The 12,404-nt window shown below is 36.3% G+C and overlaps 1 protein-coding gene across 3 annotated transcripts in view; it reads right to left on the bottom strand.

The window, feature by feature from the left end:
• The window catches only part of LOC143025278 (small ribosomal subunit protein uS3-like), a 16,130-nt gene extending 8,524 nt beyond the window's left edge, over positions 1 to 7,606 (bottom strand). Inside the window, exon 1 of one of the 3 annotated variants that reach the window (XM_076184749.1) lies at positions 7,474 to 7,606. Coding sequence is in view for 1 of the 3 variants with exons in the window: in XM_076184747.1 (XP_076040862.1) it covers positions 6,720 to 6,734 (15 nt within the window). In the remaining 2 variants the exon portion in view is untranslated. Of the gene's footprint in view, positions 1 to 6,719; positions 6,871 to 7,252; positions 7,445 to 7,473 lie in introns of those variants that run through there. The other 2 variants (XM_076184748.1, XM_076184747.1) reach the window with 2 other exon arrangements.
• Between the last annotated feature and the right edge of the window lie 4,798 nt (positions 7,607 to 12,404).

Raw genomic sequence — 12,404 nt, 5'->3', positions numbered from 1 at the left:
CTAAATTTTTTCCTATCCTATGTTCCCGGCTTTATACCATTATGTGGCGACGAAAACGCCAAGATTTGTTATCGATTTTTATTTATTAATTAATCTTTCAAGGTGTGGTCTTGTGCCCCTTTATCGTGTGTTACCTGATGGTGCAATTCTGGGAACTGTAAGACCGTCTTTTTAATTTAAGCTTCACGGAATTCTTGATAACAAACGAGGTGCGGTGTCGACTCCGATGGGGCAATCAAACTGAGAGATATTTGATTTCTTGGAATGGGGAAGTGGGAGGCTACCAACCGTTCTTCACAATTATGTTGTTTGTTTCTTTATATAAACATACACACACGGGCGTCCATCCTAGGGGCGAGGGAATACATCCCTTCTATCCACTAGGACAATGGCTTTTGACCTGTTTTTGGCTGCGACCCAAAATCCTGTCCAGATCGACCATGGCGACCCTTACCTTCATAAACACTTTTATTTAAATTATAAAATACTTGTGCTTGTAAAAACGTGTGACAGAAACAATGTTTTGCTTAACCTTAGATAATAATGACTTAGGGATTCTTCAGTCAGGATTAATACTTTGATAATATTTTGAATAGGAATATTGGGGAAATGGTAAGTCTACAAATCCTTGGCGACCCACTAAAGTGGCTTGGCGACCCATTTTTGGGTCGTGACCCAACTTTGGATCGCGACCCACGGGGTTAATAAGACCCATTGCACTAGGTTCTACACCCGTACACGCGCGCATACACGCACACACACAGATCTGTATAATGACTGGAGAGTAAAAGACTGGAATCTAATAGCGTTGTTCTTTACCTATAAACTAAAATTAGGTGACACGACGAATGCAATACTCGTAGATAACTATGCAAACTTATTTGGAGATGATGCAAAATCACAAAGGAAGTGAAAAATGAAGAGGATTACAGGCTGCCATCAGAAGGCCAGATTAAGGTTTATAAATGAAGGTGGGAGCGGAACTAGGGAAAAAATAAATAAAATGAATAAATGAAATAGAATAAATAAATAAATAAATAAAATAAATAATAATAATAAATAAATAAAATAAATAAAAATATAGATAAATAAAATAAACAAAAATAAACAAACAAATAATAACAATAATAATAAATAAATAGACAAGAGGATATAAAATGGGAAATGAATCATAAGCAGAAGCAAAAGAGGAAAAGAATTTAGGGATCTTGATAAGGGATGATCTATTGCCAGAAGTCATGTAAAGAAAATAACAAGAGAAACTTATAATTTGCTGAAAAATATGGAGGTGCCATTTTATTACATGGAAGAGGACATGAAGAAAATTATTGAAAGTTTGATTAATCCCAGACTGGAATATGCAGCAATGGTGTGGTAACATTTAAAGATACAAGAAATATAGAGAACACAAAAGGTGACAATCAAAATGATTCCATGTCTAAGTGACCAGGCATAAAAAAAACGAGTGAAAAACTGTGACTTCCCACATTGGAAGGGGAAAGAGAGGCAACATGATAATGATTATTAAAGAAGAAGAAGAAGAAGAAGAAGAAGAAGAAGAAGAAGAAGAAGAAGAAGAAGAAGAAGAAGAAGAAGAAGAAGAAGAAGAAGAAGAAGAAGAAGAAAAAAAAAAAAAAAAAAAAAAGTATAGCTTTCCACATAATGGTGTAGACCTATGGAACAAGTTGGATGAAAATGTAATCCATGCTAATGCCATAAGTGCATTGTATCTAGGCATAGTTTGATAAACAGAAGTAAAGAGAAAGGACCCCATGAGCACTGGGTTAAATATAAATTATCTATCCAGAATAAAACAAGCCCCTCTATGCAGAACAGTTTATCCAATACGGTGTGATACTTTGGTCCCCCACACTGCTGCATTACAACACAAACTACAAATGCTGTTGCTCTTGTAGCATCCCAAACCTGTTGCCCTAGGTCTCCCTTAAGAAACTATGAATTCCAGGTAATCAGTAATAGCGACTAGACTGACCCACAAACAAAGGAAGTGACATTATGTTGTCTGGGTAAGGATAGAGTAGGGCAGAAAAGGATGAGTTGTTGTGTGTTCTGTATGATAATTGCATCTGGGGAAATTTGATGTGGCCAGTTCTATTATGTATTGGTATTTTTCAATGCTAGGTGCTGCCCTGAATGGATGTATTTACCTAGTTGTATTTTGCGGGAAGGGGAGCTACGTCGTGGTGTCCCGCCTTTGTATCTTGCAGTGTCTAGTTTGCTTTTAAACTCATGAATGGTTTTTGCACACACTACTTCATTGTCCAGTTTGTTCCAAGTATTTACCTAGTTGTATTTTACGGGAAGGGGAGCTATGCTCGTGGGGTCCCGTCTTCATTTCTCATTTTATCTAAACAATTTTTAAATTCATGTATTGTTTTTGCACACACCACTTTCTCATCTAACTTGTTCCAACTGTCTATTACTCTGTGAGGAAAGCTGTTCTTTTTCAAATCTCTTCTATAGCTGTCTTTTTTTATTTTCTTTCCGTGTCCTCTTGTATTTCTGTCATATGTGTCTACCACTCTATGCAGAAAACTGTTTTTCTTCAGATCTCTTCTGTAGCTATGTTTTTTTTATTTTCTTTCCATGTCCTCTTGTGCTTTTCCTGTCCCAGTTTAACAAGTCCTCTCTATTAAGTATTTCTGTGCCTTTCATGATTCTGTAGATGGTCAGTAGGTCACCTCTCTCTCTTCTTTGCTCCACAGTCAGTAAATCTAGTTTAGCCAATCTCTCCTCATATGACAAATTTGTGAGTGCAGGTGCCATTTTTGTTGCTGCTCTCTGGATTCTTTCTATTCATTTTGGTACTGGGTGACCACAATGTTGCCGCATATTCTAGTATAGGCCTTATCAGTGTCCCAATGTGGTTGCCTGTTGTGACAGCAATTTCTCAGTTGGGTTGATGTCTGTGGTACAAAACTGAAGTCAATTCCAAGTTTACCATAACTGAGATTCTTAATTTTATCAAGAAAACATTTGTTCTTTCTATTATGTTATCTATGAACTCCCCATACTGTATTCTTGCAAAAACTACCTTGAGACTCCTTGTCATACTTTCACTATTTTCTTTCCTTCCCAGAGTGCATGCGTTCATTATCTTGCTCTGACTTCAACACACAAGACCTTACGGCACTATATTCCATTTGCCATAACTGGTATTTGTGCTTTGTGAGCTCATGTTTATATTCATAGATTTTTTTCTTAACATTTTAGTATTGTCTGCAAGTTAATACATACAGTATATGTATCCCTTCCACTTGGCCATTCACTACTGAAGAAAAACAGTTTTCCACATAGAGTTTTGGACACTTGGAACAAACTGGATAAGGAAATAGTATGCGCAAAAACCATTCATGAGTTTAAAAGCAAACTAGACACTGTGAGATACAATGGCAGGACACCACGAGCATAGCTCCTCTTCCCGCAAAATACAACTAGGTAAATATATAAAGAACATGACTGGACCTTGCTTTATACCTGTGTTTCTCAACCTGGGTTCCCCAGAACCCTAAGGTTCTGCAAAAGGTCCCCAAGGGTTCCGCAAGAACAAGTGAGATAAGCTAATGCACTCTTGATTTTTTTATTTAATTTCATACACATAATATAATTAAACATGCACGACATATTCTTGGTTATTGTAATAATGTAATATAGACATCATATCTAACCTATTATTACAATGAAAATAAAATGAGGAAGATATGGTATATGCATTTTTTTTGCGCAGGAGTTCCTTGAGATGTGCAATTTATTTTAAAGGTTACACAAGGGTAAAAAGGTTGAGAAATGTAGCTTTATACTATTAGAGCATTGCCACTTGTGACAGAGATCAGGGTGCAAGCATTTTGAGTCCACCCAGGCAGAAAGCAGTTGTTAAGGGCACATTACATTAAATCTCTGAAAGGTGTGTATGTGTAGGGGGGACTGATAACATCAAACCAAATAATAACTGAATTTCTACCTTTAATATATCACATATATTACTGTTCCCAATTTTCTCTCAAAATAATCTCTCATCTATTTAACATATTCCAACTGACTTCTGGGTGATTAATGGGTTTATATTTATTTAATTACATGATTATAGTTTTTATTAATTCATTATTATTATGATTTTTTTTTCGTGTCCGACCTAGATATGGACCAAAAGGTCTCCTGTTGGCATGCTCCACCTTTGTAATCATCTGTAAACTGGTGGCCTTGACCAACTGACTAGAGGCTGTGAGTCTTCTGCAAGAGAACTAGAGTAATGAATAGATTGATTGACTACTGCAGTATGATATTCTACCTGTGAGAAACCCCACATTCAAAAGGTTCAACTTACATTACCTAGAACAACTGTTTCAGGGTCACTAACAAATAGGAAGTGGAGAAGACCCCTGCCGTCCACTACCCTAGTGTGAAAAGTGGAGAGAAGAAAAGAACATAAAAATGAAGGAGACTGCAAGAGACCATAATGTCTACTGTAGGCAGTTCCATGTCCATTACCACCTATCATCCCCCATCCATAAAGTTGTCAAACTTTTTCATAAAACAACCGATAGTTTCAGTGCTCCCTACATGATTACTAAGTCTATTCCATGTAGTGAGTGGTGAAACTATCAGAGAGAGAAGCTGTATGGGACTTCGGAACACATATCGTCACAGGGGTGGAGGGTGAGTCCCACCTAAAGATATCATTACCCTGCTCAAAATTCTAAAGAAAAAATATGAAAATAAAAATGATGATGGTGATGATGATGTGGTTTAACATCACAAACTCCCCCTATCAGAAGACTAGGAAGGTGCCCCTCACAGAGGACCTTGTAGTGTGAAATTTAATGAACCATGCCCTTGATTCAACTTCACTGGTGGCAGGGTTTGAATCGCCATCCCTTTGACCTTTGCTGCAAGTAACAACACCCAAACCCACTCAGCCACTACAGTATTTATAATAAATCATACACTTTATACTTTCAGACTTTGTATAATAATAGTTTATAACATCTTCATGCAAGATGTTCTATTAGAAAAATATGTAAAGGGAAATGTGTAAAAAAAAAAAAAAAAAAAAAAAAAAAAAAAAAATATATATATACAGTATATATATATATATATATATATATATATAAAATAAAATAAAACCTTGGCTATGGGCCTGGACTTGGGGCATTTCCATAAATTGAGTTTCATCTCTGGATTGAGGAGTGTTCCTGGGATTGCCTGATGAGCAGTGAGGAGATTTTTACCAGCATTCTTGCCAATATGATATAAAATCATGGATGTCTGGAGGATTATTTACAGGTAGGAGGGGACAAAACAGCAAAAGCACATCATTTACCTGCTATATTTAATTAAGACCTAGTTTTATAGACTACCTTTTTAATTAGAACATTGTTCATGTTGTAGCTGTATTGTAGATGAAGCATTCATGTTGTAGCTGTATTGTAGATGAAGCAGTCATCCAACATCATTCAATTGTCAGTAATAATTTTACTCTTTACCTTGTCACACAAACAAATTTGCCCTTTTCCTTCGACCACAAGACCATTGCATTTGACCCCTAACATTTCAAACATAAGTCTATCATAAAACCTGAATTCATGCAATACTTCTACAATATTCTAAACAAAATAATACATGAATCCATGGCTGTTGTGAAAACTAAGTTAAAAAAAAATAATAACAAGAAGAAAATAAAATAAACAATGGATATTAATAAATGCAGTGCTTGCGTTTTTTGGGCATATGGAAAGAATGCCTTAAGAAAGACTAATAAAAAGTGTGGAAGGCAGTGGTGGATGAAGTGAACTTAAAGGAAATGCTTAGAATGGGGTGAATGGATGGGGTGTGGGGGCTTGGGTATTTTGAGAATGTCTGTTGAGCATTGCCATAGGTCCGAGGGAGCAGACATGAAATAGGTGTGAATGGAATGTGGTTATGAATAGGTGATAAATTGAATGGCATAAACAGATTTCTTCTTGTCTTATAAAATTTCTTGTGAATAGGCAAAGAGGGGTTGCCACATAATGAAAAGGTGGGGGTAACCCAGCTTCATCTGTAGGGCTCTACTGTGGATATACTAATACTGTCACTGTGCCTTGCTGCATTGTGAGGTAAACAAATGGGTGTGGGATGGGTGAAGGGTGGGTGCATGCCTTGGCTAACAACCTCACTTATACTCGTGCGAGTGAAGAGGACTTTTGGTGTATGTAGTATGTACAAATTTTGTTTTTGTCTGCACGTGCAAACATACTACAATCGGTTTGCTTCGTTTGGCAATTTTCATTAGACGAAAAAAATAAAATGAAGTAGCCTAAACACTCCCACTCACTAAAAACAATCATCGTCCATCCATGTGCCAAACGTTATGCTAGACTATATTAAAATCAAAAAGTTAAAGTTGACCTCATATGTGCAATCAAGTTTTACTAAGTTACAAGTTTTCCTTCCCTTGCCAAGATGCGGCCAGATACTGTGACTCGAAATCTTATTTTTTTTTGTATGAAAGGTATCGACCTTTAGAACATGGAAGACAGTTCATGCAATACTCATTTCTCGAATCTTACATAAACAATAAAACGGCATTTTGCCATTTACAAATCTTTTAAAAATGTGGTTTCCCCTGGTCACCACCAATCCATTTTCAAATTATTTACTGTGGTTTCTCACGTAGACCAATTCACTATGTTGGACATATTGTCTTTAAATATACTTACCACTTTCCTCATCATGTTCCTCACACTAAATGAAATATTTTGTTTTGAAAGAAGTTCTGGAAACAAAATATAAACTCGGAAGTAACCTGTAGTGTATTCCGCTTTGAAATTGGTGTCTCAGGCGTCTTTCTCTCTACCAAATGTTCATTTCCCTAATGAGTGAGAAACTTAAAAATAATATTCTACACGTAAAACACATTATTCTAATTCGATAGTACTATTTGCATATTTAAAAATAAGCTTCCTCTAACTTGCGTACAGGTTTACCTGTCAAAATTATTTTACTTTCATCAAATGCCTTTACTGCGGATTCTGAGTTCTGCTTGAAAAAAATATAATTTATAAATTGGATGAATGTAGGGTGGATATATGTTTTCTCTTGACAACTCCCCTCCCTATGATGGGGGAAAATATATTTTGGTATATGCATATAATTAAATCGTACAGCAGCTGTGCAAGGGCATCAACCATTGAATGATTGATGCATACAAGACAAAAATCAGTCAACCGAAATATGCTGCAGTATTATTTACTCCTCTGTGATTATGGTGATGACAATGAAGATGGGTTGTTGTGTTGATGATTCATTTGAAGCTCTAGCTGACTTCACAAACGTCCAATTCAGGGAAACATTTCTCACAAGTATGTTCCTTCCCTGCGACGTTTTGGAAGACTCAGACAGTGCTAGTGACTCCGAGGATCATCCACGATCAACAAGCAGGTGAGACACCAACTATGAAGCAAATTGACACACCTTCTACCTTCACATGGGCCAAATAACTGGCCTCCGGAACAGGCCCAGAAATTCGTTCGTTATCATTCATCCATTTGGATTTCTCTTCACATTCTTTATTTATAGGAAGGTCAGTACACCATGTCTTATATTTCACCAGCACCTGCTCTCCCCACCTTGACAGGTCTATTTAATGTGCACTACACAACCAGAAAACAGTAATATATATATATATATATATATATATATATATATATATATATATATATATATATATATATATATATATATATGTGTATATATATATATATTATATATGTGTATATTATATTATATATATGTATATATATTATATGTATATATATATATTTATGCATATATATATATATATATGCACGCATATATATGTGTATATATATATATATATATATATATATATATATATATATATATATATATGCAGCCAACACCCAACCACAGCTATACCCAAAAACATTTGAACCCAAAACAAACACACTTGAGATATATTAGAAAACATATCAACATCACAAACAATCACATAAAACTGCAATTATTCCTCAACAGACACGCTATATATATTACACTTATACAAGAAACCGAACACTCCAAACCACATTACTCATTCGCTGATTACACCATAATCAGGGAAGAAAAAAATCGCAAAATGGAATCAACACTAATGCACAACATATCTTTCTCCTAGAAAACCAACGCTGAACAATCGCTAACAGACACCACGGCAGAAATAATCAGTCCAGAAAAAAAGAAAAGAAAAGAAACGAAAAGAGAGAGAGAGAGAGAAATATATATATATATATACATATATATATATATATATGTATATATATAAATATATATATATGTATATATGTTAACGAAAGGATTTGAGGAGTGAGGTATTTGTGTAATGTATTACATACACAAACAATTAAAGCTGGTTCTATCTTATCGATGCAAATGAACAAGCCATCATCAATCTAACAGTCAATTGAAGAATATTTTGAATACAAAGTGAAATAAATGTGGTTTTGTTTGTTATATGAGAGAAGTAAGATTAAATTCCTTGCAGAGAAACATGGGTTCACAATAGAAAGAAAAGAAAGACAGAAGAGGAAGAAGAAGAAGAAACAAAATCCTACGTGTATCATTAGTAAGAAACGGTTTCACAAACCCACCTGAAGGTAAGTAATCACGAAGAGATATCGTACTATTTATAAAGTAACATGTTACCAGGATTTTTTTTTTTAGAAGTATAGAATATGTTCACTTGTACCTGATACGATCATAATTGTCGTTACAATATATCGACTGGGAACTGTTGTGTGAAGGGATGGGCTTACTATTTATGTAAAAAAAAAAAAAAAAAAATATATATATATATATATATATATATATATATATATATTTGTGTGTGTGTGTGTGTGTGTAAATAGAATACATGATTAGCTAAATGAATAAGTAAATATTTAATTGGATGTATGAGTAAGGAAATGGGTAACTAGGTAGATATATAATTAATGAAAAGGATAGATGAGTAGAAAAAACAAACAAACAAGAAGGTATTGCATGGCCACGGCAGACCATCAACTTTTTTTCTTTTTTCTTTCTTCTTTGGGTGAAGAGGAAGGCAGTTACGCTTGCCGAAAAAAAACCTTGCAGTTTCATCAATTCGTGGCACTGTAGTTATTTGTAATATTTGAAACAACGCGTGGCGCAATTGTTTCCTTACTTCAGAATAATAGTAATTATAGCTTATTGTAGAAGAACTGTGTCTCACTGAACAACGTTTGGCTCAGTGTGCTGGGGTGTGTGGTTAAGGGATGGGTAGGTGGATGTGAGTGGATAATTTGGTGTGGGCGTGATTTGACTAAGCCAGTCTTCGTATAAAAGTTTGAAGAAACTTTTTAATGAAGAAAGAAGGAGGAAGAAATATGTGGGTGGCATAAAGTTATGAATTTATATAAGAAAAATTATATAGGCTACCGTTTTCTTTTTCTAGATGCATAGAACACGGTATCTATGTGGATGTACTCTGAAAGCGTTTTACAACTGACGCCACTTGGGGTTGGCGGGAAAAACATGCATGGCCACATGGAAGTGAAATTAATATAATAGTTTTAATACATTAATATAAATAAATTTCATAGTATGTATATGCAAAAGGGGAAATATGTCTTTCCCAATCTACTCACAAGTACAAAATATGACAATCGTACAATGCCCTTTACTCGCACGTAGCCTACTCTACAAGTATTGTAATTCGTATCAGCATAGTTTGAGCTTTGTTTCACGTAGGAATGCACTACGGGAAGTTTGTCTCGAGAGAGGAAAAAAAATCATGCATAAAAAGCCAGAATAAAATATGTAAGATACGTCACGTAATTAAAAAATTATAGAGTTTAGTTATAAAGGAATTTGCTCAAAATGTTCATTGCTGGCTATGCCCAGCAATTTTAATCAGTCGAGGACACCCCATTCCTATCCTCGCTGCTGTTGAGGTGATGAAAAACCATCTCGTTGTCGTCGGGCGATTATGAAAGCCACCCCACGTGACGTCATCGAGTTTAGTCACGTGACCCTTGCCCTACGTCATTACGCTCGGTCTTCCTTGTGCTTTGTCTTCTCTGATTTTTCCTCTCTCCTGAACTCTGTCACTCTCCATGGCCATTGATCTCCAGAACAGTGCGCGAGCGCACGACACCTATTTCCCTCCCGGAAGAGAGCTCACAGCTCGTATGACCGATCTATGGGTAATGCTATGACCTTAACACACACACACCCCTAACTCCCCGCCCACGTGTGTGTGTGTGTGTTTTCTCTACGGCACAGGTGTAACAGACCTTCCACATAATTTATTCATTTTTTAGAATAACACTCTCAGTCCATTTCGTCGTATTTCTACGACTATACCCTCTTGAAAAAAGGCTAATTTAACCACCCATATGTTGTAACTAGTCTTTTCAGCATGATGATTTGTGACGCCCCTACGGCCTAGAGCTACTCATCATTCTTTTGTAACATGAGACTAATATCCAATCTAAAAATAATGTTGATTATTTTTAACTATTACAATCCATTATTTCTATCATCCCCGATGAAAATAAACTAATGAATACATAAAAAAATAAAAAATAGTCTACCTTGTGTGGAGAAACGATAGTAGGATTTTTATTTATTTATTTATTTTCTTTATTATCATTATTTTTTTTTATTTTTTTTTTTTAGCGGGCCTGGACCGCCGTTTCCATAGCTAGTGAGTTCAGTGTTACACTTTTATTGTTCTTCAATGTGTTCACCACGATTCATCGATTTGTTACGCCAGGCGACGGAAAGGACGTTCAGACCCTCTGTATCGTTGAACTTCAGGTGTGGAAATGTCACGGAGCCGTTGGCCCTCGACTCTCACGCCATCTGCAGGGGAGCGTCGGAACCTCGAACCCGATCCACCAGGGGAACAGAGCTTTGAATGGAATCGGTGTCAAAGCGAGGGGGCTGATCTAGCATGACCTGGGAGATGGGAGGCTGGTGACGCTTAAAACCATCAACAGAGATGAACAAACATGATTTCACGACGCGACGCCTTTCAAAGGTGAAAGGTGGGGGGGGTCTTGTTTTGGCAGTAAATATGTTTGCATTGATAGTACGCTGGGGAGGAGGAGGAAGAGGAGGAGGAGGAGGAGGAGGGTTGCAAAACAGGTGGCTGCGTGCAAACTGTGGCGACTGTTTGTTTGTTAACCCAGTTGTATTTTGAATAACAAGTGTATAAGGCGGAGGTGATCGCGAATAAAAGTGAGATTTTTTCCCCTTACAAAGGAATCACATTGTATGACGTCACGACATGTGTAGGACGACAGTACTCGCGTGTAAGGGGCCATTTACACGATGAAACGGTTTGTCAAACCCGGTTTGTCAAACAAGTGTTTGAAATTATATTTGACTGTGTGGATGGGATATTTGTTTGTCAAACATGTTTGACAAGTGTTTGACAACCAAATACCCCATTCACACGGTCAAACATCACTTCAAACATTTGTTTGACAAACCGTTTGAGCGTGTAAATGGCCCTTAAGGTCATCGAGGTTAGGTTAACTTTAACCCCGTCAGTACGAGACCCCGCTCTCAGATGAGTTAAATCCTCTGGAGTAGACCAGAAGGAGATGTATAAAGTGTCTCTTAGCAGCAGATGGGTTGATAATCTGGGGAGTCGGAAGATCTACTTCGGCCGAATAAAACCGTCTGTTCTGAAGAAATAATGAAAAAGAATGCTCCAGTTTTGTGCCTTGGGTGAGTGAGTTTTTTTCCCATTTGGTTGAATTAATTCGTTTGGTGCTAAATTGGACAATGGATGCGGAATGTAGATACTCGGAAATACTCTTAGCACGAGTGTATTTGCAATAATTTCAAGGATTTTCTATTTCCATATTTATTTGTTTATTAGCTTACTGATTTAATCATTTTTTTTTATAATTGGTCGGCAAGACCGAAAGTAAATGCCTATGCGCGATTTTCAAATAATATTCACTGATGGTAATTACCCTCTGAATAGGACTAAAGGTTAACCTCAGCTTAACAAGAATAAAATTGCCCGTTTTAACTAAAATAAAGGCTTGAGACGCTACACCAGTGTTGCCGTTGTGATCTATGGCCCTTTAGTGACACCCATACGGTTCAGAGTCATGCATCATTGTACTACTGAGAAAAAAGGATCCTCTGAAAAATACTGATCACTTTTTAACTTCTATTATCAATGACGGAATTCCGATAGATTGATTAAATTTGAAGTTATAGTACAAAACTTTATTGATGAAACTGTATCCGTGCTAGAAAGGGACGAGAGTGTTAGTACATGGCAAATAGGAAAGAATGGAAGAAATTTGTAATGACTGTCATCCGACCATGAAGCGAATGTGAAGCAACAATTGTACAAATAG

Source organism: Oratosquilla oratoria, chromosome 5 (genome assembly GCF_046742065.1).
Source record: "Oratosquilla oratoria isolate Oo_2021 chromosome 5, ASM4674206v1, whole genome shotgun sequence".
In the NCBI taxonomy this organism is placed as follows: domain Eukaryota; kingdom Metazoa; phylum Arthropoda; class Malacostraca; order Stomatopoda; family Squillidae; genus Oratosquilla; species Oratosquilla oratoria.
The sequence above is the reverse complement of the archived record's forward strand: the minus strand, read 5'-3'. Positions and strand labels throughout refer to the sequence as shown.